The 27,898-nt window shown below is 34.7% G+C and overlaps 1 protein-coding gene across 9 annotated transcripts; it reads right to left on the bottom strand.

Moving 5' to 3' along the window:
• Window positions 1-91: 91 nt before the first annotated feature.
• LOC148194038 (transcriptional corepressor LEUNIG_HOMOLOG-like) lies at window positions 92-27,898 on the bottom strand. 9 transcript variants are annotated; one of them, XM_088096528.1, is made up of 18 exons: window positions 27,552-27,898; window positions 27,325-27,385; window positions 27,092-27,189; window positions 26,766-26,875; window positions 26,360-26,640; window positions 26,200-26,275; window positions 26,000-26,114; window positions 25,046-25,095; window positions 24,684-24,956; window positions 19,182-19,256; window positions 18,818-19,045; window positions 11,371-11,518; window positions 11,180-11,289; window positions 9,744-9,893; window positions 8,150-8,305; window positions 7,947-8,063; window positions 7,644-7,841; window positions 92-610 (listed from the first exon to the last, which is right to left on the bottom strand). In XM_088096528.1, the coding sequence occupies exons 1-18, from the start codon at window positions 27,565-27,567 to the stop codon at window positions 467-469; spliced, it is 2,406 nt and encodes an 801-aa protein (XP_087952654.1). In that variant the 5' UTR covers window positions 27,568-27,898; the 3' UTR covers window positions 92-466. The 9 variants fall into 9 exon arrangements, with proteins under 9 accessions (XP_087952654.1, XP_087952657.1, XP_087952656.1 ...); XM_088096531.1 differs by having other exon boundaries at window positions 11,371-11,512; XM_088096530.1 differs by having other exon boundaries at window positions 26,000-26,111.

Genomic DNA, 27,898 nt, shown 5'->3' with positions numbered 1-27,898 from the left:
TGCATCTCCCATTATTTAAACAAAAGTAAATGTACAATAGATAAATTGTGGGGCGCAAGAAGCAAGGACATGATAATATTATAGATAGGACTTCTCCAACAAATTAATATCATCAATTATATATCCCTCACTGATTCATTAATGTAATTTGCTAATCAGTAAACAGACAATGAACTTGGACAACATACATTTTGGATATTTAAAACGAAAAGGGGCTAATAATAATGACAAAACCCTCATTGCACAATAACTGGCTATAAAGCAAGACTTTTAATTGAAATATTTTTAGGAATAAAAAAAAATAAAAAGATTAGGAAACTAACCAGGAACATAGAAAATGTGCTACTGAGCCCCTTGTCACAATAGATACAACGAGAGAAGTTGGGACTGGTGGGAGTAAGTGGAGGCTTCTGGTATCATTGTAATTTGTAGAGCCCTGTTTGTTTGAAGCATAAAATAGTAAAATTTATTTCCAAATCTTTACAGATTTGTCATGGCTGGCAGAAGCAACCATCCCTGTGACGGGTGATTGTGCTAACGCAGATATCACACAATCATGAGCTTGAATTGTCATACATCTATTCTCAACCATGTTCCATAGCTCCAATGACTGCAATGTATCGGTGAATAAAATGAGAACATATAATTTATTAATTTCCATAACACACTAAATAATAAAAATAAATTAAATCATTGGATATTTTAAACATAAAATTCAATTTAATAAACAATTCAAAAAATAATCAAGGACTATACCTTTTTGTTTTTAATTATTACAACATTAGCTTATTTTATTGAAGATGTTCTTAAGCCCATATAATATTTTCCGAAGAAGATCCACCCTTAAATCAATTACCGCCACACATCAAAGAATATGTCCTATCCTCCAAGATAGAACAACATTCTCTGACAGTTACGTAAGAAGAGCAATACATCACCATTGAGATTCCTAAAAAACTCATTACACATTTGCAATTACAGTGTTTCACTCATCTTCACTATGGTGCAATTAGACTCATCCTTTCTCTTCATGGAAGAAGAGGTTTTAATGTCCGAGGCAGAGTCTCCGTAGAAACTATTATGTTCATTATGAGAATGATGTTATTAGAGTTGCGTTTAACATTTAAAGGAATAAACACAACTCTAAACAAAACTTCTAAGATTTAAAAATTGAAAGCTAAGTAAGGCATGTAAAAAGACAACACAAAACTTAGAGCATTGGAAGAACACAAAAGAAAACTTTTCCCAAGTTTCTAGATTAAAACTCAGCACTAAGGCTCTCACTTCCAAGGAAGGTTCCTTGGCAGTGAACCTAAGAAAAATACTCTCATTTAAACAACTTCAAAGAACAAGGACAAGAAAAATACATAGCAATTAAAAGGGAAGATGACAAGGGGGCAAGAGCTCTATATAGATAGGAGAGCCTCTTGTAGTAAGTGATCTAGGGGCTGTGGGACTAAAACATAAAAGTACTTCAGCTGCACTAGTTTAGGTGCTACTTATGAGAATTAAGTCATCACTCAATACTTGCTCTCTTCAAGTGTTTGCCTTGAATACATGATGTGCACAAGCTTGAGGCTCGTGTGCTAGCTGTGTGCATGCCTTGTTGACCTCTTAAATTAAGGTTTTTGATTCCCTAATGAAGAGGGCTGAAATTGACTCACATTTAATGCCTAACTCACTCTAAACGTGAGAGTTTATAAGGATTCGCTCCTTATTTGAAGGTGTGTGTTAGGATATGGGGTGGCAGGGTATAATGGATAATGGATTTAGGATAAAAGTAAAGAGCGGAAAAGTTTGTTAGGCTGTTAGGGGGAGAAAGAGAGTATAAATAAGCCTTTTGGTAATTCTGTGAAGGGAAGTCATTTTCTTAGTATAGACAGGTCTTGAACCTTGTGAGGGGGATTAGGCCTCCATTAGCGCTATCTGTGTACTTTCTTTGAATATCAATACAAATACTCATTCTTTTTTCAGTGTTGATTCTTGTTTGTGTGTGTGATTGGGTTGTCTTAGTTAGGTTTCCAACTCAGGAACCTAAGTGTGTCTGAGTGAAGAGTGGTCTTGGTCATGTCTTGATGTGCCTTGGCTGAGTCTAACCATGTGCTTTCGGATCTTGGCAACCCAACATTCCCTTGATGAGGCCCATTTGCAATCCTACTCATGTCTATTATTTTTACCAAAGAAAAGCTATAGCTATACATGCATATTACTGTTATACATTTGTTTACAAAACTAAGAAGAAAGAAAATCTTTTTATTCTACTTTTCAAATGTACAGTCTTCTTCCATGAGGCTTCGTCTTCTTTTATCTTCTTAGCCAAAAGTGTGGTGGTCGGATGGTCCTTCATCAAGAACATTTAATCTTAGCTTTCTTGGATTATAATTAAGATTAAATCCATAACTTCACCTAGAATTTCCCCAATTGAGGTTAACTAAGCTTCAACTAAAATTAGTGACAAAAATCAGTTTTTAAACCCTAATGGACTGTAGACAGTCTAGTTATACGAGCTCCATTAGAAATCTAGTCAAATGAGCCTCATCAGACTATTTAGTATGTTGAATTTCACTAGACAATTTGATGGATTGACTATCTACTGAATTTTGATGACAAGTGATTTATATGTTTGAATGCATACATTGTGTCTTGTGCAACTAAGGAAAAATGGAAGTCACATTGTGTCTACGACTTGTATAGCGATAGATTGTCTAGTGGACCTTTTAATCTGCCAACAATTTATTGGATTTGCTGATTTAAATTGAATGATTTTATTTAGAAACAGCGCACAATCCAATTGTGGGAAGAAACGATTGTAATCAGTTGTAATTTGTAATCATATATGCGATATTGTTTTCTTAAGCATAAAAGAGAAAGAAAAACGTTTCCAAAAGGAAGATACAAGCCTGATAATGCAAAATCAATTTTTAACTGATTAGAACTACAAAGATTTCATTCCAAGGGCTACATAAAAAGTTGAGGGCAGAAAGTGTCAATCAATTCAACTCTTACAACTCTAAATGAACATCATTCGTTTAGCATCGTCTACAACAGAAAAACCCCATTTTATTTACTGTTCTTTCTAATTTATGCTTTTCAAAATCTGGTTTACTAAGATTACAATTGAATTCGTTAGAAGACGAATTTGGATTAACTATACTTGGTTTCTATTGACATTTCTTGCAGTAGAGATCTAGACTCTTTTACATTCGGCAATCTAATGCTACTTTAGATGTCTACTCCTTTAATTTGATTGAAAATGACAATGATCAACATCTCTATGTAATTATACTATGATAACAAGTCCATCATGAGCATTGTCCATAATGTAGTCGAACATGAAAAGACCAATCATATTGAAAGTGACAAACACTCTGTCAAGGATAATCTTGAAAGAGGCCTAGTGGTTACAACTCATGTTGCTATAGGACTTTTGGTAGAAAATATTTTCAAGAAAGGGTTTCTTCAGGGCAGATTCTAAGATCTTGTAGGCAAGTTTAAGAATAATTGATATTAATTTACCAACTTGAGAAGAAGTATTGTAAACACCATGTTATTAGGATTAAAAATATATTCTCAATATCAATAGTAATTAGGAAAAAAATATCTTCAGAATCTTCTTATTTATTTCAGCATATTTTTATTTCCTTTTTTAAAGGTTTTGCTTATTACAAACAGAGATGATGAGAATGTAAGTTGAGTGATTGATATCAATAAGATAAATCTTTAGTTTTCAATTGAAACAAGCTCTTCCATTAGAATCATACACTTTCATACCTTCCTTTCTTCCTATTTATCAATCTCCTTTCCCAAAACCACCTTCTCACTTGATCCCGTCACCTTAAACCTCGTCCCAGAGCTTCTACTTGCCAAACCAAGACAAAACCTGAGTCTAGTTCAAGACATTCCTCTTAAATATCTCCCCAAGAATCTCTGATATCCTCTCCTAGAAATCAACCATCATCTAGTAAGAATGTTCGTCAAGATTCCCAGGACCCATATACCCACTTTGCCTTAAAAAACCACATCGTATTCTTGATAAAGATTTACAAGATGAAAACTCTTCCTATAGTGGAACCACACAAATATACTCATCATTTCAAAACTCAGAAGGGAGAGACCCTAGTTATGCTGATTTAATTAATATCTTGATGGCCACTACAACGGGATTAGAGACCAAAACTAAGGCAATATATGACTCTCCTGATGATAAAGTTATTTCCTCTCCCATAGTAGAAACTACAAGTCCAGTCAATGGACTTTGGTTCACCCTAGATGATATCCCTCCTAGCAGGTGGAGAAGACTGACCTCGAGATCAGGTTAGACACCAGATTGATGAAACACTCTAATTCATACAAAGTGATTGAATTTGTGGTCGAATGACTAGCACCCTAAGAATGCTATCATGATTTAGGTGCTATCCAACAAAACCAATTCCATGAATCAAATACTAATGTGGCAATTCTCAGCTTTGCATGAAGAATTCATTGGAGACAGAGTCATCAATGACATGGAAATCCGGCAATATTTCTTTGAGATGATTTTTTTTTTCAATCAGGATGAAAGACTTAGACAAGCATTTTCATAGAATGAGCCATAGATTTTATCTTCTCAACGGTGTAATGATCCATGTCTAAATAATACTTATGTGGGATCAGTATCAGAAATACTACCTCAACATAACCAAATAGCCATGGTCACTCACAACAATTTCTCAGCGTTGACTATTACCAGAGTCAAGAAACATATAAACTCCAATTAATTAATCACATAATGGAAATCAACAATTTTTCAATTGAATCAGCGTTCAATTCATCTCAAGTAACAAAATACTCCTGTAATACATTGTTAAGTAATGTGTAATACAATTTATGACAAACACATAATACTCCTGTAAGATAAGGTGTGATAAGTGTGTTTGTAAAATCCCCCAATCAAGAGTTCTATGTAAAGATGTTTTCTCCCAAAGCTCTCTCTGAACACCTACTTTATATGATTCATATTATTAGTCCCCTCCTTAGATGCTAGTATGCTCTACGCTTGCCTCTATTGAAAATCTTGAGTATCAAAAAACGCTTATGAAAATGATATATTTTTTATCAAGTTAATTATGATTTGACAAATAGGAATACCCACGATGAGACATTATATGCCATGGAGACTCGTGATTGGCTCAAAGACGTGGTATTTCTGTTTATCCTAAGAGTAAGGGGCTTGGCACCAAAATGGTATCACAGCCTAACCAATTTTTCAAGCAAAGGGTCCAGATAATATGAATCATAGGTGGAGGGCACAAACCATGGAATGATTAAAAATAAAAGCAAATGATTAAGAATGGAAAACATATGTGCAACAAAGGGGAAAATGCAAATAGTGTGCGAAAGTTTTTCTACTTGGAGTATACTATAATTAATGGACTTTGTTTACATAAAATTTAAAAATGGAACTAGGCATGAAAAGCAGTCCAACTAAATGGATTTAAAGTAGTTTGGACTGATTATGGACTCATGAGATAATTGGATTGTTTTATCAACATCAGAATAGCTTAACCATCCTTTATTTTTATTTCCAACAACAATTTTCTTTGGTGGGTGGCATGGTTCAATATCTGTCACATATTCCTGTTTTCTTCCCCGAAACTTAACAAAACTTAATTGCCTTTAATTTAATTTCCACATCTTGATAACCTAAAAAAAACTTAAACTCATTCTACACTGTCAAAGTATGCAAAGGTTATTGTAAAGAATTATATATAAGGAAGGATAACTGCAAGAGTACTAAGTTTTTATTTATTTATTGAATAATAAGGATCCTCCGATTAAATATATTTTATAAAATTATTTAATATATTTCTATTATTTAATGGAAATTTAAGTAAATTATTAAATTATTTAAATCAGACTTAATATTTAATAAAAAATTGTAAGCACAGAAATCAACTAGAAAAAATTATTTAAATGCAGTGCAAATCAGTGACAAAAGAAAAATATCACTTAAACACATACTCAATGCCAAAAAAGTATAATTATTAGTGAAGGTTGAAAAACAGATGAACAACTCCACTCCCAACAATGCACATAATGTGTGCATGTTTTTCTAGTTGAAAGTGTTTAAATAAAAATAATGGAGTTTATATTTAACCAAAATTAAAAACGGTACTTAGAAATTAAAATCAGACCAATAAAATGCATGTAAAGTGGTTGGAATTGATGTTATGGACCGGTATAAAATAATTGACCTTTTATTGTCAGCCTTAGAATAGTTTAGCCTGTATTTCTTATATCTCCAACTAAAATTTTCTGCGGTGTGATGGTATAGTCTCTATCACACATTCCTCGTTTCTTACAAACTGAACAAAGTTAAATGCCCATGAACTTAGTTCTTACAGCTTGACAACCCATAAAGTAAAACTTACGCTCATATCCTACATATAGTAAACAAAGTTTATTGTGAACAAAAGACACGCACACTGTTATGGTATAAAGTAGGGGGTAATAATAAGGTTTGGAAAGTATATGAAAAGTATATGAAAAGGAGAAGGAAGGTAGGAGGGAAGTGAGGCTGAACGGTATTGACCGTAAAGGCCGAACGGTGGAAGGCGTGGAGAGGTCTAGCCGAACAGTGGAAGGTAGTGAAGAGCTGGAGTCGAACAGTGGGAGGCAAGGGAAAGCAAGCCAAACGAAGGAAGGCGAGGAGCAACTAGGCCGAACGGTGGAAGGCGAGGAGCAACTAGGCCGAACGGTGGAAGGCCAGGAGCGAGCAGGCCGAACAGTGGAAGGCAGGGAGCGAGCAGGCCGAACAGTGGAAGGTAGGGAGCGAGCAGGCCGAACGGTGGACAAGGGAGAGCGACCAGGCCGAACAGTGGGAAGGAGCGAAGGACCTGAGCCGAACGGTTGAAGAGCTACCATCCTAACTGTCACAACTGTGACAGTTAGGATGGGTGAGAACTAAATACAGTAAAGGGAGCTATATTTGAGGAGAATATTCAGTATAAGATAATTAGAGTAAATAAATATATATTCCAGGGAAATATACAATATAAGATATTTATAATTAATGATATATGCTAGGGAAATATACGTGGAAATATTTACATTAAATATAGGGGTATTTATATTAAATATAGATATATTCTAGGGAGATATTTAGTATGAGATGAGCGAGAAACAATTAGTATAAATAAAGCTAGAGTCTAGGGTTAAGGGTATGCTTTTGATTATTGAGTTTTGTTGATTGGCAGCTATGCGTCTTGTGAGGGAGGTTATGCTCCCAAGTAATTGAAGGAGGTTATGCTCTCAATTATTGTTTACTTTTGTTTATCCAAATATTACAATCAATAAAAGAAATTCATTTGTTCATTATCATTCATTCTTTAGCTTTATTTCCTATTGTGTTCGTGGATCGTATCGACCTCAGGTACGTAACACACACCCAAATATAAATGGAAGGGTTACACTAAGATTAACTATAAATCTTCATCTTCTATGTTTTTTCTCGGCTTAGTACGTAATCACTTTTAACAGTTTGATTATGAGAAAAAATGAATGGAGTAAGTAGCATTTTTATAATAACTTCACACATATAAACCAAATAAACAATAAAAGAAGTGACAATGAATAGCAAACAACAAAGCTTCATAGGCACATACCTGGTATCCTCCAATAACCAAGAGAGTTGAGTAGCTTGGGTGAAAGACACAAGAATGATACATGTTTCCACTGGAATTAAGTTCATGAATGCACTCCCCAGATGCAAGTGACCACACTTTGACAGATTCTTGACTCACAGAAGCCAAGTAATCTCCATTTGAATCCCAACAGACACAATGTACGTCTGCAGAGTGTCCCTAGCAATGCATTAAAATATAATTATTACAATATATTTATCACAAAACAATAGGACAGGAATTTTATTATTTTCTTAGATTTTGAAGTTGTGTCCATGTTAACACCTGAAACATGTGCATCTGCCTATCAGTCTCAACATCAAAGAGAGACACTAGACTCCCACTTGCTGCAGCCAGAAGTTGACCAACCCTTGGCTGAAACCTCACCTGGGTAGATCCTCCCTGCTTGATTAATTTAATATTGTTTAGAATTGAGGAAAAGCATAATTCATATATCTAGATAACTGAAAGTAAATTTTGTAACTGACCTTAAAAACTCGGCTGCAAGAATATTGGTTAATATTCCAGATACGGATCTCATTGTTATCATCACAGGAACAGAAAAGATCATTTTTCTTTGGGTGAAAATCAAGGGACACCACGTGTGAAGTATGGCCACTATATGCCTGTAAAGAAAAGGTTGGCTGCAAAAGTAACAGTCATTGGTAAGTCCACTTACAACGAAACCAATACTTGAAAAAGCTACTTCTTTTCCCAGTGCAAGAGGATAAGATTTAGCACCCAATTTTCATGTATAGCTTAAAAGCTCCAAAACAATATATTTAATTCAGAGCAACACATCTTCAAAACAAGTTTTATCCATAGGGTAAAAGAAAAACTTCTAAAGAAGGACACCTGAACATACAACAATAACAATAATCAAACCAGATTCTAACGTAGTTAATTCTGTTTTATAAATACAGTTCAAACTACAATCTTTTGAAAAGCCAGCAACCGTAGAAACAAACCATCAACATAAAAGCCAGAGAAGAGTTCTAACTTCCAAAATATAACTTTCACAAAAATACCATGGGTTCTCGATTATACCACATTTTTAAAGTTCAACAATCATTGGTCAAGAAAGAGAGGTTTACTGAAAGTTGCACGTCTTGACTAGCAAACATGTATGTCTTAGTTATTTATAGTATAATTAGAATCAATCAATGACCTAACTAAAACAATTTTTGTGGCCACCATACAATCAACTACCTATTTATCAATGTGCAAGATATGTTATTATTTTATCTACTGATATGTACCATCAGGGTCCATAAGATTGGAGACAAGAACTAATGAATTATATTTTGCTTGAATCTGTTGGAGGTTTGGAGCCCGGCCAACATAGAGAAAAGTTAAAATCAAGGCTTTCATACAATCTCTTTTAGTTGTTGACTCTGAAACCTGAAGATAAACAACACTTTCCAAGACATAAAATGATACAAGGTGTCTGTGACCATTGAGAGAGAGGAAGAGATTTAAGAACTAAGTTGAAAACCAAAGCACGACATAGACTCAATGGACAAAATTACACAGTAAATACAATATAAATCTATGACTATCAAAAGGAAAAGAATCTACTTATTTCAAGAGTACTGATAAACACCACTGAAGGACATTTTGTAAATTGAATCTGATAAACTCAGTTCTTTAGATTAAGAGATTGAAGTGGATAAAGTGTACAAAATTTTAAGAAATGTAAAATCTTGTTGATAAAATATAAACTAACTTCATTTTAATGGATATTTTACTCTTTGAAGTATAGAAGTAAATTAAGTTGCAAGATTAGAAGTCTATGAATGCTTAATTAATCTAACATTTGGTACGTGATCATGAACATATAATCATTCAAGAAAGTTATCAAGAAAAGTAAACATTCAAGAATTACACTTTTTCATGGAGTAAATTAATTCTTTCATTTTTCCAAAGTTCTCTATTACTATATTTTATGTACCTAGACATCATATGTTCTGAAAGTAATCAAACTACAGTCTAGTCTCCATTGACACGGCATTTCGTTTAACAGAAAGCAGATGTAATTCTGAAAGAAAAGGAAAGGTCTGCAATAAGAAAAGAATAACTTACATCAGCAGCATCCCACAACCGAACAGTTGTATCAAATGAAGATGTTGCCAGCTGAGTGGAATTCGGTCTGAAGCGAACATCAGTAATAATAAGGCTGTGTTCCTCTGGTGTACTCTCTGTTTGCAGTGTCTCCATGTTCCACAGAACAACCTAATAACAAGAAATAGAATGATAAGTATAATTTACATCGTATTACTAGGACTTTAAATTAACAAGGACCAAAAATAGAAACAAAAAAATTGGAGAACTAATATCAAAATCAAAATTTGATACATTTGCAAGTACAAGCAAACATACCAGACCTGCTAGAAATATTTCCATCACAATCTATAAAACAAATTTACAACTTGTAAGGACAAACAACCATTTTATCGATCTGCTCAAAGGCCAGATTCTTTATTTGAATAAAGTATTAATCCAACCGAAGGGATGATAAGTTCACCAAATCAATTGGGTATACTATTTCTCTTCATTTTTTTCTCTCAAAATCTCTCATTTTGTTGGACTAAACCTGGAGATCCCACAGAATACGAAGACCACAAAATGCCTGCATGAAGCTATCTTTTTTTATTGAATATAGTATCTCATAAAGGGGTATGAATTTTCATTGTCTAGAAATAGTGCGAATAAAAAAATTCAAAATGTTTTTCTGGGTATTTTTGAGACAGACTAATTTTTGCAACTCAAAAAGTCAATTAATTGATGGTCAATGTTAAGTATAAAACAACCACCAATCAGTCTTAATATAATAAAAAAGGCACTATGACTAAATGGTTGATAGTTCGGCCCCATCCTATTTTCTAAGTAATTGTTTAATTACAGCAGGACAAATTTATTGCATTAGGGGGTGCAACGGACATAAATCATTCACGAACATTCCTCCATTAGCTTATGCTTTCAGAACTTACTCTTAACATTAAGTATATGCAGCAAACACAGGAAAAGACAAATACCTAAGCTTTTAATTTTTAGCTTTTCAACTTAATTGGAAGGTGCTATTGGGTAAACTAATTAATGCTTGTTCTTGTCCCAAGTGTTATATGCTGATGAGAAGAGTAAAAGTTGCGTTTTCTCCCTATGGGAAGGGACACCATGCCTGTTAAAATCACAAGGCATATATGCCCATTTTATAAGATTTCGCATGAAATGTACGAATGCCTAAAAGGTACGGGCAGTTATCACGTCAATACGAAATCATCAACTGCAGCTGATTCATTAATATTGAAATGCATCAAAAAATTTAAAATAGGTAATTAATCTTGTTAAGTTTTAAACTACAGAAAAAAAAAAAAAATATATATATATATATATATATATATATTCAAGTTTACATTTCACAAGCAGAAATATAACTGGTGATGCTAGTGTCTTTCAACTATTTTGAAGCTCTGCTATTACTTTAAATCTGTTAAGTTAAAAAACCAAATATGTTCTACCTTTTTGTCATGTCCAGCACTAGCCAATAATTTCCCATCTGAAGAGAAATGACAGCAAACAACTTTGCTATTGCTTTTGCGGATAGAACTAACTTCACTGAAGGAAAAGCCTGAAATGGGAAGCAATATAGACAGCAACCTGGTTAACGTGAATGGTAAAAATATGTACACGCATAAGAACATGAGATTACCTTTCGAAGCATCTGTAGCATGCTCAGAAGGGTTCCGTTTCAACGTGCCAAACAAGTCCCTTCCATCACCATCATCCTGTGAGAGAAATGATTCCACATTATCCTCTAAGGAACCAACATCCCCAAAATGTTCCATGTCATCCTGCAACTAGAAGGATATACATTATTAAGATTCAAGAACTATGATCTGTAATTTAAAAGATTTTGCTGATGATTTGCGTTAGGTAAACAAAATATTCTAATGATACTTTTAGGAAACAATATTATTTTCAGAGAACTACGAAAAGAAAATCCAAAGTTCCTTATTTCAGCAATTGTACAAAATGGTTAAAAAGAAACACTTTTCACTAGATTATTCCAGTTACAAGAATCTTAAATCTAAAAAAACTGCCCACTTTTCCCTCCTAGCTTCCTAATGGGCTCCTTTCAACTAACTCTTAGTTGTAAAAACTACCTTACAGCTACATTCTTAGTTTTTCTTTTAAAACCTCTATTACTTGTAATCCTATCTCTGACCTAACAGTACCACCCTCTTCAAGATAGTTAAAATCGAGATTATGGTTAGGATCATGAAAGATCGTAAAATTGAAATACAGATCATAGATTTTACTTTATAAAAAGTATGTTATATATGTGTATATATATGTGTGTGTGTGTGTGTATATATATATATATATATGTTTGTGTGTGTTTGTGTGTATCTTAATTGAGTTTTATTTTAATTGAAACTCATTTAGCAAGGAAGGCAACACCTTTAATTTTTAATTAGGTTTGTATTTTGTTTTAATTGAAACTGCATTCACAAAGAGAGTGAACAGGTGGTGCAGCTTAAAAATAAAGGCAAATTTTAATTACCTTAATTTTTAGTTGGTGGTGTTGTGGATAACAAGACACATAATAAGGTGAATTTTTAATTGCATTATCTTTTAATTATGTTTAGGTTCAATTTGAATTGAATCCACTCACCCAAGAAGGTGAACAGGTTATGCAACGAGTAATTTAGAAAAAATGGCAATCCACACAATTTTACAATTTTGCTCCACAATCCTAACGAATTTGTTGTGCCACGATCATACCTGGAATTTGAATCAGAAATGCTACTTAAAATTGTATGATCTTCTCGTTTTACGAGTTAAATATTGATTTTGATTACAATGACCATCTTCATAAACAACCTTGTCCTCAATGTTAAAATTAGGAAATCAATTTTGAGTAGAAGTTGAATTATCCCACATGGATTCCTCAACTGGTACATCAATTGAGTGATCGTCCAACTACCTTGAATTTAAAAGCTGGAATGAACACAATTGTAGGTCCTTGCAATTTTATTGGTAGTGCAGCTTCCACAAAAATGATGCCCTATTGCCTTCCTGAGTTGCGTTACGTTGAACATAGGATGAATTCAAGCTTGTTGCAAAATTGTAATTTGAAAGCCACCTCATCGATTTGCTTAAGAACCAAATATGGTCCATGGAAATGTGCCGACAATTTGGGAAGAATCTTGATAGAGTTTTGTCTATGTGGCTGAATTTTTAGATACACCAAATCACCTAGTTTGAATTTGGAAGGTTTGCAATTAACATTAGCATGAATTGTCATTTGAGCTTGTGCTCTTTGTAAATGAAATTTCAGTTGTCTCAAGTATAAACCTAGTTGTTGAAGGGGGAGGATGACCATAAACCACCACAACAGGAATGCAGTTAGTAGCACTTTGAAAACTGGTATTGTATCATTTTTCTGCGCAAGGGATAATTTATACCCAAACTTTTGGCTGATCAGAACAAAAGCAGTGTAGATAAGTTTCTAAGCTCCTGAATGTCCCCCATTAAGCAAATAATGATACTCATAGTAACTCAGGAATCCACTATTATGATGCTGCAAACACTAGTCCTCCTTTGTAATATAGCCACTCACGTTGCAAAGTATAATGGGGGTACTGGTTTGGAGCCTTGGTTAAATCCTCCTAGACTTTTTGACGAAAAAGGGTCAAGATTAACCTCCTCGTCAATAGATTTAATATCCTACCGAAAAGTTCAGATATGGCTTGCAACTCCTTGCCTTCTTCTTTCCTTGATAAGCCATCTGCTACCTGATTTGCTGCTCCCACCTTATATATGATTTGAAATTCATACCCTAATAGTTGGGCAAACCAATTACATTGATTCTAAGTTGTGATGCATTGTTTTAACAAGTGCCTTAGTTTTTTTTTTCTGTATACACTGTGAATTTATGTCCTACCAAGGGCGCCAATTGATAGAGAACTATCTACATGTATGAGAAGAACTTGAGGAAAAATATTTGTAATTCAAAGAATCTATGACAAGGTCAAAGATCAAAACACGTCTTCTTGAATTTTATAATGATCCATGAAGGAGGGAACTTAAAAATCACGAAGATTATGAGCACAATTAAAAAATAATTTAGGAAATTAAATAAATTGTAATCTATGTTAATTTTACAAAAATGTTAAATTCGCTGAGCGAACCAATTTGTGTTCACTGGCGAGCGCATCTCACTAGGCAAAAGTTTGCGTCTGTAATTTTTGTTTTATGTTATTTTTATGTGTTTTCGGCTTTGGGCTTTATTTTAGTTTTCTAGGTTTTCGTAAATTTATGTGACTATAGATAGAGGTACCAAAAACTTATGTAAACACTGAGTCATATTATATGCATTTGCATTCTTGAGAGAGGATTCTCTTGATTTTTGGGTTAAAACTCTGACTCTTATCAAAGATTAACATCCTCATGGCGAATCTTCACTTGACTTATCAATCTGGTAGATTGTGGCATCCTCATCCCTGTCTTATTCCGCATTCTTCTTTGATTCATTTTTGTCATGTCTTTTGAAGATTCAAATTCTAAAAAGATTGTACTCTTTCTTAGGCAGGATCGTATCACCAATGCTGAATGGCTAGGACCATAGCCATAAAGTTCTTTTTCATATATAGACTTTCAGAGAGAGGTGTTTGACAATGATTCTTTGCTGAAAAGAGCTATGGGTCTTTTGTCTTGGAATAAGACAACCACCAACCTTTTCCCAAAAAGTGTTGCATTCCGTGGGAAAAGCTTAGAAAAATAGAGCATCACCAAAATTGTAGTAACAGCGATTGGAAGTCCTACATCGACTAAAGATAAGGCCAATTTATAATACATAAGTGGGTAAAAACCTCACCTTAAAATCCAGTTTTGTTGGGTTGAGTTAGGCTTAAAGTCCACTTTTTAACATGGTATATCAGAGTCATGGGTTAGAGTCTATCCTAGCAAGATTTGTGTTTGGTAGGCATATCATTCCACCTGCTATTGGGTCACTATTGGACCACTCATTAATGTCTAGTCTCACGTACAAGATGTATATACCTCGACGTGAGGGGGTGTTGAAAGTGTCACATCAACTAGAGATAAAGCCAATTAACAGTATACAAGTAGGTGCAAACCTCACCTTAAAAGTCAGTTTTATAGGGTTGAGTTAGGCTTAAAACTTACTTTTTAACAATAACTATCTGCAACTGTCTAAAGGCATCTAGGCTATATTGAGTCCACTCAATTTTGTTTTATGAAGTTGTCAAAGGTATGGCTATCTTGCCATAATTCCATATAAAATGTCAATGATATTTGTTAGACCAAAAAAATCCTCTCAAGGCCCTACTGCTCTTGGGAATAGGCCACTACAGTATAGTTTCAGTCTTTTCAGGGTCCATGGGAACTCCTTTTTATAAAATAACATGACCCAAATACCTAGTACAATTTTGTCTATCAAAATATCATTAAAAAAAACTATAACACATTGACTAAGAAATTGCTCTAAAACTGATTGCATTGCACAATGAAAAGTAGTTGGGAATTGATTAAACAAAAGGCACAACCAAACATTTATAATCTCTTGATGTGTTCTAAAAGTTGTTTTGTGTACATCTAGCTCATACATCCTAATTTGGTGATATCCTCTTCTCGAATAGAAAAATATTTAGCTCTATTTAATTCTTCAATCATTGGAGTATGGACCTTATTTGAAAAAGTTGCTTTATTTAGGGTTCTGTAATCAGTACAGACTTTACAACTTCCATTCCTTCTCTTGACTAAGAGCATAAGGCTTGAGTATGGGTTGTTACTAGGACAGATGATGCCACTTGTCAATGTTTCTGCTACTTGCTTCTCAATCTCATTTTTATGAAAATGAGGGTACAGGATTTGTTGAACTGCTACAATGAGAGTCAAACCAAAGTTCTACAAATACCACCGAATACTCATTTAAGATTTGTTGAGTACAGGATTTGTTGAACTGCTACTAATTGCACTATCTACCCTGTCTCATTAATTAGTTCATTTTCAGTCAAAAGATCAAACCCCAAAACTCTTTTCTGGATGACACCGATGATTGGACAAAAAGCTCCAACACACCGATAACAAAGATTCCCTTCTCTTGATGTATTCGTTCAGGAAATGAAAGATTCCTGGTTTCCCTAATCCTTGTCCCTGCCTAGTCTGAACCAGGGTTGGCCACTGATGATCCGAAGAATGATTTTTCACCCCCTTGCCATGTTTGACAAGACCCATTGGACAAGTGTCCACTGAGCGTCCTTCCTTGAGGGTTCATTAGAGAAACAGTTTCTCTTCCACCTTAATATCAGAATCCTAAATTAAGTTCACAATACGAAGGTCCACTTATGTGTTGTGTATCCTTCATAGCCTCCTCCATGGCTCAAATCAGGTCTTCTGGGTCATATGGATGAACCTGATTTTGTATATTCTGTTGTAACCCTGCAAAAAAATACCCAACCAATTGATCTTTCATGTTTGATTTCATTGAGATACCAGGATTTCAATTCTTGCATGAAATCTTCTACACTCCTAATCCATCTGTTGAAATGTAATGTCTTTATTATTATTAATATTTATGTAAGGGTTTTTACTTTTAGGGTTTTTGTTAAGGGGCTTCCAGCCCTTTTACTTTTTTACTTTTCGGAACTATTATACCTATAAATGCAGTAGTAAGTTGTACAGGATTTACTAAGTGAAACAAAAAAAATTTCTTCTCTCAACTCTTCAAGTTGGTATCAAGAGTCAGACCTTTGTGTCTTCCTCGTCTATCGTCGGCGTCTCTCTATTATCATTTTTGTCCGCTAGCAACCGTCGTTGTCCGCCGTCGTCTTCGCCGCTGTCTGCCATTGCTGTCAACCATCGTTTTCTCCAACGAAGTCAAGGATTAGGTTTGCCTTGAGAAGCGCAACCCAACCTTGGTGGTCCCGTCCTCAGAAGCCTTTGCACATGCCGCCACGCGCCGCTTCTCTCCGGCTAGTCTCGGGCGCGTGTTCCTCACGCGCCGCCTTCCCGGTGTCGGAGTTCCACCGCGCCACTACCGATCGTCTTGGCGGGGCTTCCTGAGTGTCTTTTGGTACTTGTTTCTCCGTTTCGTTGGTTGGGGCTCATACCTAGGGTTTCCTTCGTCAAGTTATTTGGAACCCTAAGTCTTGCTTCTTCTCACAGTTTTAAAATGGCCTCTTCTACTGGAATTAGTTCCTCTTTATCTGCTACCCCTAACATTAGGTCTTTAAAACTCAATTGAAAAAATTATTTATCATGGTCTTCTGTTGTGGAATTATTGTTTCTTGGTCAAGGACACCATAATCACCTTGAACAAGATATTTCTATGGTCCCAGATGAAGAAAAATCTCAGTGGAAGAAACTAGACTTTCAGTTATGTGTTGTTTTGTGGCAATCGGTTGAACAAGAGGTTCTAGATATCTTGAGACCCTATAAGACATTACATTTCAACACCATCTAATTGCAGCTAATCTCTTAGAAAATATGCTTTGCCCACTAGCTCCAGATCTCCATAACAGTGTTGTTGCAAGATCTTCCCAAGAAGGGTTCTTGGAATTTTGTCGCCAGAATCTGAACCAATGGTCAGTGTTTCCTTCCATGCCAATTAAGGTTATTCATAACTTTCCCAATCTTTTGATGCTCCATACTACAAAAAAATTTACACTCTGGCTATACATCATAGTAGATCACTCCTATCAAACATGGGCAACTCTACCAATTTTATCCAAGGGCAGAGTTGTTCTTCCTTGTCCCTATTAGATCCATTATCGTCGATGTCCTCCTCTTCTCTTTTCTATTCACCATTGACTAAGCTTTCTCCTAGTTTTGACAGTTGCTTTCCTTTCTTAACTTCAAGAAGCAATTCCTTTGTTTCAGTGTTTGATCATGGGTAGTAGCATACTCTTGTGGCAAGCTATACAAGCCCATGGTCATAAATAATGTCTTCTGGTTCTCAAGATCCTTCATAAAAGGGGCTCAAAAAAATCACGTAAGGCAACATGATGTCAACCAACACAAGAACACAAGACCCTCAATTGTCATGGGGCAAAAAGTGTTCTAAGATATTGGAAGACACCAAAGTGATATTGTGTGCCATTGGAACAAAGGACACTAGCCTCACTCCAAACTGATGCACATGTCTCATGCGTATGGAAAATACGTTTGAGTGAGACATGAATAAGTGGATTTAATAGCACTACAGAGTTAAGCATCAATCTTTATCCATTGTTCATGCTTTTTCGTAGGAACAGATTTGGCACCGGTGGCACAACCCACTTAACCATAACCCGATTTTGGAAGAATAAGTAGAATAGTTAAACCCATCCATCTTCTCAATACTAAGAATATGGTTAGAAAATATGGGAGTATCTGTTCTAGAGGTTGATGTGGTGTTGAAAGAATTTTTTTTTTCTGGAAAACAACAGAAAAAACAATACAGTTAACCGGATTTTGGAAGCCTAAGTAGAATAGTTAAACCATCCATATTCTCAATACTAACAATATGGTTAGAAAATATGGGAGAATCTGTTCTAGAGGTTACTGTAATGTTGAAAGAATTTTTTTTTTCTGGAAAACAACAAAGGAAAACTTGCCAGAGAAAAAGGTGGTTGTTGGAAAACTCGCCAAAGTCGGCACCAAAACATAGAAAACAAATCTGTAAGAGGTTCATGAAAAGAAATCCTTCAAATACATCAGGTCTATCAGGTCAACATGATTTTGAAAAAGGCTCTAGAAAACATGTTAAACTTTATGGAAGAGAAAAACATTAAGTTGAAACCATATGTTTATGAGACAACACAAGTACCTTAATTTATATTAGGAAAGAAGAACCAATACAATAAATAGAGAATTATCTCATAACAAATATATGATATGGTAGTAAATAAAAAATTCCTAATAATAGATATAAAATCTAGATATTCCTGATTATATAGGATTAGCTCCGTATTTCTATAATTATAACAGTCTCATAAGGGTACTACAAAATGGTATTTCTATAATTATAAGGGTACTTGATCATTAAAATTAAAATACTACAACAGTTTTTTACAACAAATGTTTAATTTGGAAGCAACAAGTGAAGTAGATTCATGCTCCTCAAGTATAAAATTATCAATTTGATTTACCAGTTGATTTGTGGAAGATGCAAGACCACCCGGTCCATCAGTACCATACATCATCAAGCCTTTGGATACGCCAGCAACATTCTGCAAGTTACCCGTCATTGCAACTCCATCACCAGGAGTATGAGTCGATGGAGTTGATGGCTGAGAATTAGAAGGGCCAAGTGTATTTCCTGTTCCAGTACTGTTTGCAGGTCCTGAAGATGTAGGTCCCTTCCTTTTCCGATTATTCTACAAAATGGTTGGCAATTGATTATCGCAAGCAAGGGAAAAAGCATTTAAATAGAAACTGCTAACTCGTATAACTTTGGTCAAACAAAAAAGCAGAAGTATCTAATACTGATCATTTTAAGCATAAAAGTAAAACCTGAATCAATTGTTGTGGATGCAAAGGATCCTGTTGTTGCTGGGAGGTGGATTGTTGGATCTGTGGCATGTTGATCTGCATCAAAAATGACAAAAATAATCATATTAACACAGAGAACAAATGAAATTTCTATTATAAAACCAAAATTGATTATTCTATCAAACTTCTATAAACAAAATTTTCTATTTAGGCAGAGTAACAAGCTAAAATATTTATGGGTACCTTTAATAGAAAATTCTTTAAACTTTCTCATGGCTAGAGTATATCAAGAAGACAAAGTCTGACTTGTTCTACAATTTGTCACTCCCGTAGTAAGTGCAACTAATTGTTTCAATCAAATCTGTGCCATGCCACATTACATGACTACAAGGAATATTTATTTAATTTTCAGAAAAAATGAATAATTGACAACTTCACAAAACTAGGTCTAGTTATTCATATTAGGAAATATTCAGTAACAAAGTATACGCCCTAGAATTAGGCTCATTTAATTGTATTGTTTTATTTTGATAGGAAGTCCCATAAACCTTGGGATAATATGAATCTAGTTTATCTTTTTTCTAAGGAGCTTTCGGTAGATATTTAACTCTTTATCTATCTTCTAAATTGTGAATAACATTCCACATTTTCCAATTTCATACATGATCACAGCAGTTCAGTTCAGATATAGGACTGCATCTGCTTTTATATAAGCTAGCTGAATGCATTTTCGGTCAAACTATAACAAGTCTTAGAATTTGAGTTTAGATCCTAACTCACTTGTAATGTGAAAAGCCCAAGCTTTATAAGCTCTATAGAAGCCACATCTCTAGTCAATGTGACTATATCAACAGTCTTGAGGTTGCAATCAAGGAATTCCCATAGAGGCCACAACTATAGCAGGCTAGGATAACCACAATTGAAAAGGCATTCCAACACTTCGAAAAATCATCTCTAGTGAATATGGACTGTACCTTAATTGAATAATCTATATTGGTCTATGTTAGACATCTTATAAGTAAGCACTATAAGAGGAGAAACCAGAAATAAAGAGTCTGTAGGGTCTATAGTAAATAGGACGGTTATTGTAATAGTTTTTGCAGTTCTGTGTGCAGTCAGTTTGACAGTTTTCCATATTTTATTAGGGCCAAGCATAACTGCTTTTAGGTAGTTATCAGACTGGAGAAAAAATCTGGAAAGGGAGAGACCAAGCTCTCAATAACTTGGAAGATGCATACTGTCCTAAGTGTTGTTCTATGTAATGTTGAGAGGGGGAGTTCTCTCAAGTTTGATAAAGAGTGCTTTTGATGATGAACTTGTTAAATGTTCTTTCTTAGGTGATTAGATTGTTAGATTAGGATTAAATTCATATAAGATAGATTATTGGTTGAATAGAATAGCAAAACTGCATAAATCTGGTGTGGTGCTACTAACTTAATCGATTAACTTAGTTCATAATCAGTTAAAGTGAGTCAGAGGCACACCAAGATTGTGTTGTCTATTTTAATCGATTAAGGAATTAACATAATTGATTAAAACAGAGATTTGGGCCTAATTGATTAAGGAATTAACCTAATCGATTAAATGCATCAGTTTCACATCTTTGGCTATATATACGCATATAATTCCTTTTGTAAGCACGTGAAACATTCTCAGAACTATCATTTCTGAAACAAGAACACTTTGTGAAAATTCTTGGAGCATTCTTGGAGGAGCCAACATAAATTGTGAAGATTCAAAGGTTCAAGCTTTCAAGAGTGAAAGGGAAGATCCAGGAAGTGTCTAGATCCTGAATTCTTTGTAAGATCTGCGCAAGGGTGTACCAGATTTTGTTTGTTTTTGTAATTCTTTGTGAATTGTGATTACCTTTGTTGTGTAGGCAAGGTTCCTAGTGTGAGTGTGTAGCCTCACCCTTAGGAGTGTGTTCTTGATTCCTAGTGTGAGTGTGTGTAGCCTCACCCTTAGGATTTTATATTCTATAATCTTGACACTTGTTATTAGTGGATTTCCTTCCAACTAAGTTTGTTGGAAGAAGATTGGATGTAGACTCTTGAAAAGTTGAACCAGTATATAAATATTTGTGTTGATTTCTTTCTTTATTCTTGCTTATTATATTGTTGAATCTTTGATGTGTAAAGATCCTTTGAAAACAACCTTATACACCTGAAAATCTTTAAAAACTTTAAAAAGTGTTTTCAAACAAATTCACCCCTTCTTGGGATTGAGATATAAGGGCTTCAATTTTAACAATTGGATCCAGAGCTAGTTATCGAATTTTAATCAATTAAAAGATCTCGTCATGGCCAATATATCTCAAACTTTCTCTGAAGGGGAATCCATAAACAGACCATCTCTGTTTGCCGGAGAAAACTACACTTTTTAGGAAAATTAGAATGAAAATCTCCTTAGAATAAGTGGACAAAGGTGTATGGGATGATGTTATCAATGGACCCTTTCAACCTACAAAGATTGAGAATGGGAAAACTATGCCAAACAAGTTTTCACAATGGACTCTGGATGAAAACAAGAGGGCACATTATGATGTGAGGGCTAAAAATATATCATCTGCACTAACCCTTGATGAATTCTATAGAGTTTTCGTGTATGAAACAGCTAAAGAAATGTGGGAAGTTTTTGAAGTCACACATGAAGGCACATATGAAGTTAAATGGGCATTCAAGGATGAACAACAGCCCACTAAAGAAGAGGATGTTGACCATATAAATGTGGATATGTCTCTGTTAGGCTAAAGAATGATTTTGAAAAACATGTGCTCAAGCAGCTGCAAACCTTGGCTGGCCATCACTCTACTCACATATCCCGTTTTGACAAGCTGGATAAAGAAATTGTTGCTCTTCAAAGGAAGTTGGGAAATCAAAATCTTGAAGAGGATGGAGAGGTAGCAGATGATGAGGATGAAGAAGAAGATGATGAAAGTTCAGAAGAAGAGGGAGAGCAAGAGGAAGAAGGAGACGAGGAAACAAATTTCTACTTGATGGCCAAATCTACATCATCTGAAAGCAGTGTGAGTAGTTTTGAACTTGAAAGCATTGAAAATAAGAATTATCAACTACTTGATTCATTTAAAGAATTGCATGAGGAAGCTAGGAAACTCCAACACTCAAACAACAAGTATAAAAGTGAAAACAAGTGGTTGGAAAATAAGAGGTTCTAGGTAGTGAAAATGAAAGTCTAAAATCAAAACTGGAATCTCTAGAAAATATTTCTAAAAACACCATGCATGAGAACAAGAAATGTGATCAAAATTGTGAAAATTGTCCAAGACAAATGGAAAGAATCAAATATCTTATGAACACCTTGTCTAAGTTTACACTAGGTAGTTCAAATCTTGATGCTCTTCTTGGTTCACAAAGGAGCGTGTTGAATAGAGAAGGAATAGGGTATGCTGGTAAAAATAATCGATTAAAAACAAGAGGGTTTATTGACATAAGCAAACCCTCTTCAATTGTCTGTTTTTATTACAATCAGTTAGGCCATGCATCAAATTCAAGTTATTACAAAAATTTTGGTGTTCCTAAAGGAAAGTTTTAATGGGTTCCTAAGAAACCATTGAAACACCCTAACATAAAAGGATCCAAATTTAGTTCGGTACTTGCCACCTCTGCTTAATTTGTGTTCCAGGCTAATTTTGAAAACACATTGTTTGATTCTATTGTATGTTTGTTTGCTAGAAATGATGAATCATGATTATGACAAAGGAGATTAGCTCATTTATCATGTCACAGTTAAACAAACAATTTTCACTAAACCACTACCTAAGGATAGGTTTTACACTATTAGAAATGAACCAAGTATCGTAGATGTTGAATGTGCATCCTAAAACTGAAAATACCCTTGCTCTGCATATTTTAACCGATGTCATAATGGATTAATATGTTAAGCTGTCAAAAACCATTTGTTCTCTGCTTTAATCAATTAGACCACTTATCTAATCGATTAATACACTTAATACCATCAACTGCATCTGCTTAAAGCCCAAAATATTGATGAAAATGAATGAAATGAAGAGGAAGAATCTGACTAAATTTTGTGTTTTAATTCCTGTGTCTTGATTCTGTTTTTTTTTTTCTTTGTTACTTTGTTTTGTTTCAAATTTGATAGATTGTTTGACAATTATGGTTAATTTTGTTGGATGAATGTATTAAACATATATATATGCTAGTTAATCTGCTTATATGTCTAGGAATTACATAGCTAATGTGCCTATCCTTTATGGTTAATCATTCTCTAGCCTTGACTTTTTTGCTAATGCCCAAAGACGGAGAAAGAGTATGTTTAATGATGCAGGTTCAGAAAGAACATGTGATTGAAATGGAAGTGTTGGTCATCATCAAAAAAAGGGGGAGATTGTTGAGAGGGGGAGCTCTCTCAAGTTTGATAAAGAGTGTTTTTGATGATGAACTTGTCAAATGTTCTTTCTTAGGTGATTAGATTGTTAGATGAGGATTAAATTCATGTAAGATAGATTCTTGGTTGAATAGAATAGCAAAACTGCATAAATCTGGTGTGGTGCTACTAACTTAATCGATTAAGTTAATTTAGAATCAGTTAAAGTGAGTTAGAGCCACAACAGGGTTGTGTGTTGTCTATTTTAATCGATTAAGGAATTAATATAATCGATTAAAACAGAGAATTGGGCCTAATCGATTAAGGAATTAACCTAATCGATTAAATGCATCAGTTTTGCATCTTTTGCTATATATATGTATATAATTCCTTTTGTAAGCACGTGAAACATTCTCATAACTATCATTTGTGAAACAAGAACACTTTGTGAGAATTCTTGGAGCATTCTTAGAGGATCCAACATAGATTGTGAAGATTCAAAGGTTCAAGCTTTCAAGAGTGAAAGAGAAGATCAAGGAAGTGTCTAGATCCTGAATTCTTTGTAAAATCTGCACAAGGGGTGTCCTAGGTTTTGTTTTTCTGTAATTCTTTGTGAATTGTGATTACTTTTTTTGTGTAGGCAAGGTTCCTAATGTGAGTGTGTGTAGTCTCACCCTTAGGAGTGTGTTCTTGATTCCTAGTGTGAGTGTGTGTAGCCTCACCATAACATCCTATAATTAACCTCTTTTCCTAAAGATAAGAAAAAATGAAAAGACAAAGATACAAGGATAGCTAAATTATTCCTATTTTTCCTGATAAAGATAAATAAAAAGATAGGTAATTTATTTCTCCTTTTTCTTGGATAAATAAAAGAATAATTAACTTATTCCTAATTTCTAGGAAGTCTCCTAACATGTTCAGGCATCTTATAACATAAAGACTAACAAGTATCATTCTTTGGGGAGAGCAGAAAAGACATTTTCATTAAAAAGTACCATAATCTAATCAGTTGCACAAATAGCTGTGTACATTAACACATCCTACAGATCATCCATAAACACATCAATGCTGTATACAACACTAGCATAAAGAAAACTCTTTGATTTAAATGATGAAATTGTTCTAGATTTACCACATTCAGGAAACATGATATCAAGAACGTAAAATAGACTTTACCTTAGAGGAAGTAGATTGCATTGGAGAGCCTATAGATCCATCATTTGCAATTGATTGACCGTCTTTCGCGTTCAAACTTCCCCTATTTAATCCCCTTAATCTTTGAGGATCCATATCTCCATAAACTGGTGAATTGCCAATATTTCCTTGCGCCTGTACCTGTGCAAGGAGCTGCTGCTGTTGTGGTTGAGGTAAAAGCTGAAACTGATTTGCACTCTGAAGGAGAGGCTTCTGAACTGGTGCTCCAAAACCAGGACGAATTTGATCAATGCCCTAGATCATATTACAATTTATTTAAATTGGATCAGAAATAGTGCTAGATGTGTAAACAAAAAATAAACTGAATTCTCAGCAGAACTTACAGTTAAAGGCCATCCTTTCAATGTGAGACTACCTACTCCAGCATTTAATCCTGAAATGGGAGAAGAAAGAGAATATTGAAACCAAGTAATATGATTAGCCAAAAAAAAGCATAGTAACTATGTAAACCTCATAAAACATTGTAAAGAAACTGATCTTCAAAACCTTTATGACAACTGAACCAGCGAAGAAACCCCAAATAGTGGAAAGCATAACAAACTGAAGTATCATAAAAGGTTTGGAGAAGCATAAAAGTTTGGGTAAGTTCGTAAAGCTTCCATAGACTCAATCACAAACTTGCAAGATTACAAGTTAACCTTGGAAAAAAATAATATTAAAAAACTTAGTAAATAACACATAGATATAACATAATACTCTTAACACAACAATAATTCAACTTTTCAACTTCCAAGTAGAGAACAGTAGCAAATCACAATAATAAGGTGTGATAGTACATCAGTACCAAATAATTCAAACTACATAAATGACCACTCATAGATAAATTCATAAAAACATAAGTTCCCAAAATGTGAAAAGATTTTGAAAAAAGCATTAATTTCTTGAAATCATTTGAACCATAGTAAAATGTTACACTTACTTAAGTACAAAAGCCATGCATGAGCAACTAAAAGCCAGTTATTGTTGGGTCATTTGGGGTTAAAAATTACATTTCATTTCAAACTTGATAACTCTCTTCTTGACTCAAGAGTTTATGTGATTTTACATAAGTTTAACAGGTTCACCTGTGTTTAACCAAACAGAGGTTGTTCACAATGAGTTATCTCATTTTCTCTACCTAGACTCACGAACGTGCAAGAGTCTTCAAGTTAATTAGAGGCTTTAGTAATAACGGTAACCAAGTTTAGTTGCCTGTTTTACATTATAAATGGTGGAAATTCAAATTTTTTTAATTTCATTCCATCTTTAAATTGATTTCTCTTGTACTGATTTTACACCTGTGTTTGCAATGCCAGTCTTTGACTGCATTCCTCCCTGCCCATAAATTGATGAAGGGTCCATAGGCAAGGATCTCTGCATGGCACCCATGTTGACTTCACCTTTGATATCCTGCTGAGGAAGAAAATGGAAATCAGCATTGTAATTTTATAGAGAAGTAAAAGAATTCAGATGAAGACTGAGCAGTAGAAGCACAAACAGGGGTTTGCTGTGTTCGAGCCTGGATTTGCTGCAAAGCTGCCGTCACACTTCCTGAATTTCCTTGAACCATCTGACTGTTAGGGGAAAATGCACAAAATTAGTAAATATGTACAAGACAATTACATTTCAAGTTAAATAAAAGTTACCAATAATATTACCCAGGATGATTTGTTGATTTCAAGATGGCCATTCTAGGGTCTAAAAGTGGTTGGGATGTCTCTGTGTCCATGGGGTTAGAGTGCTTCATCCGCTCCTCATACATTTTTGCAGCCAAAGCACTTGCAGTAGATTGCCCAAGCACTCCTTCTGTAGTGATAGCATTTACAGGGCCTCCTAGGGGAGGATGATTAGAATCCCTTCTTTGAAGTTGAGCTTGACGAATTAATTGCATATGCTGAATTTGCAGTTGCTGTTGCTCTTTCACTTTATTCTGTTGTGCCTGCAAGTCATCAATAAAGGAAAGGCAATTCCTCTTAAATGTTATGAATATTATCAATAAAACATCAATTAGGTGAACCTAATGAATGATTTTATCTTCAGAACTAAAGGAAGAAAAGGAGGTACCTCCAAATATGCTGCAGCAGTCTCTGAATGTTTCTCATTTGTCCGTGCAATAAAAATATCCCAAAAAACAGACCACCACTCAAAAAGAAAACCACCAGGAGCATCAATTGCTGCAATTGCAAAGTGTTAGCTATAATCAATTGATGTACAAGTACCCCAAAAACATCCACCCAGGAGATGTAAGGAGCACTGTACATAACTGTAGGAATCAGGGTATCCAAAAACTCACAAATAGAGGTTGGGGCAACTAAGTATTTAATAAAAATAACTAAACAAAGAATAAAAGTAATTAAAAGCATTAAATTACCACATCAATTAGCTCTTACCGACAGGATCAGGAGAAACCTTCCCTTCTGTCATGAATGCTTTAGCAGTGTTATGCAACTTCTTCTTCACCAAATAATCATAAATATAAACATCAAGCCTAGAAGCATAGACGGAAAGAACCACGATATAAGTAGTAAGAACACAAAGTAAAGAACAATAGTAATTAAATGCAAGCAGTTACACGGATCAATAAACTCCAGTGCCTCTATCAAACATAAACTATTCTACTCACATCTTATCTGCTTCCCAATTACTCTGCGCCATGATTCCCCGTTCAGAAGCAAAATTAACTGCTAAATTTTACAAAAAATCAAACAAAACAATTGCAACAAAGTCTCAAAGCAAGGAAAAACAAAATTAACTGAATCACAAAAACTCAAAGAATAGCAGAATGCACGTAAATCGCTAGAAACCGACCTCAAAACGCAACAAAATAGATGGATCAAACTCGTACATTACCAATCCGAGACTGCATGCACCAATGATCACCACCGACGAAGAATTGCGCTCAGTTTCGGAAACCGCGAACCGTGAACAGTCGTATCCGATTGAAGGAAACGGAGCCAGTCATAGAAATCACGTGAATTTCGCAATTGGTGTCACCGAATCACGGAGAGAAAGATCGAAAGCGAAGAGAAGAGAAAGGGAATTAGGGTTCGTAACGCAGTGACAGTCAGGCCTAGTCCAGTTTCAACTATGAACTGGTTCCGACCAAGCTTTTCAACTGTGAGTTATGTGAAAGATGAAAGAGTTTGAATGAACGAAGTTCCGAAGCTGAGGCTCGTTAACAAAACGAAGCTGAGGAG

This window comes from Vigna umbellata, chromosome 8, assembly GCF_029865625.1.
Source record: "Vigna umbellata cultivar VRB3 chromosome 8, Vumbellata_1.0, whole genome shotgun sequence".
NCBI classification, from domain to species: domain Eukaryota; kingdom Viridiplantae; phylum Streptophyta; class Magnoliopsida; order Fabales; family Fabaceae; genus Vigna; species Vigna umbellata.
Note: the sequence above shows the minus strand (reverse complement) of the source record. Positions and strands in the feature narration are given on the sequence as shown.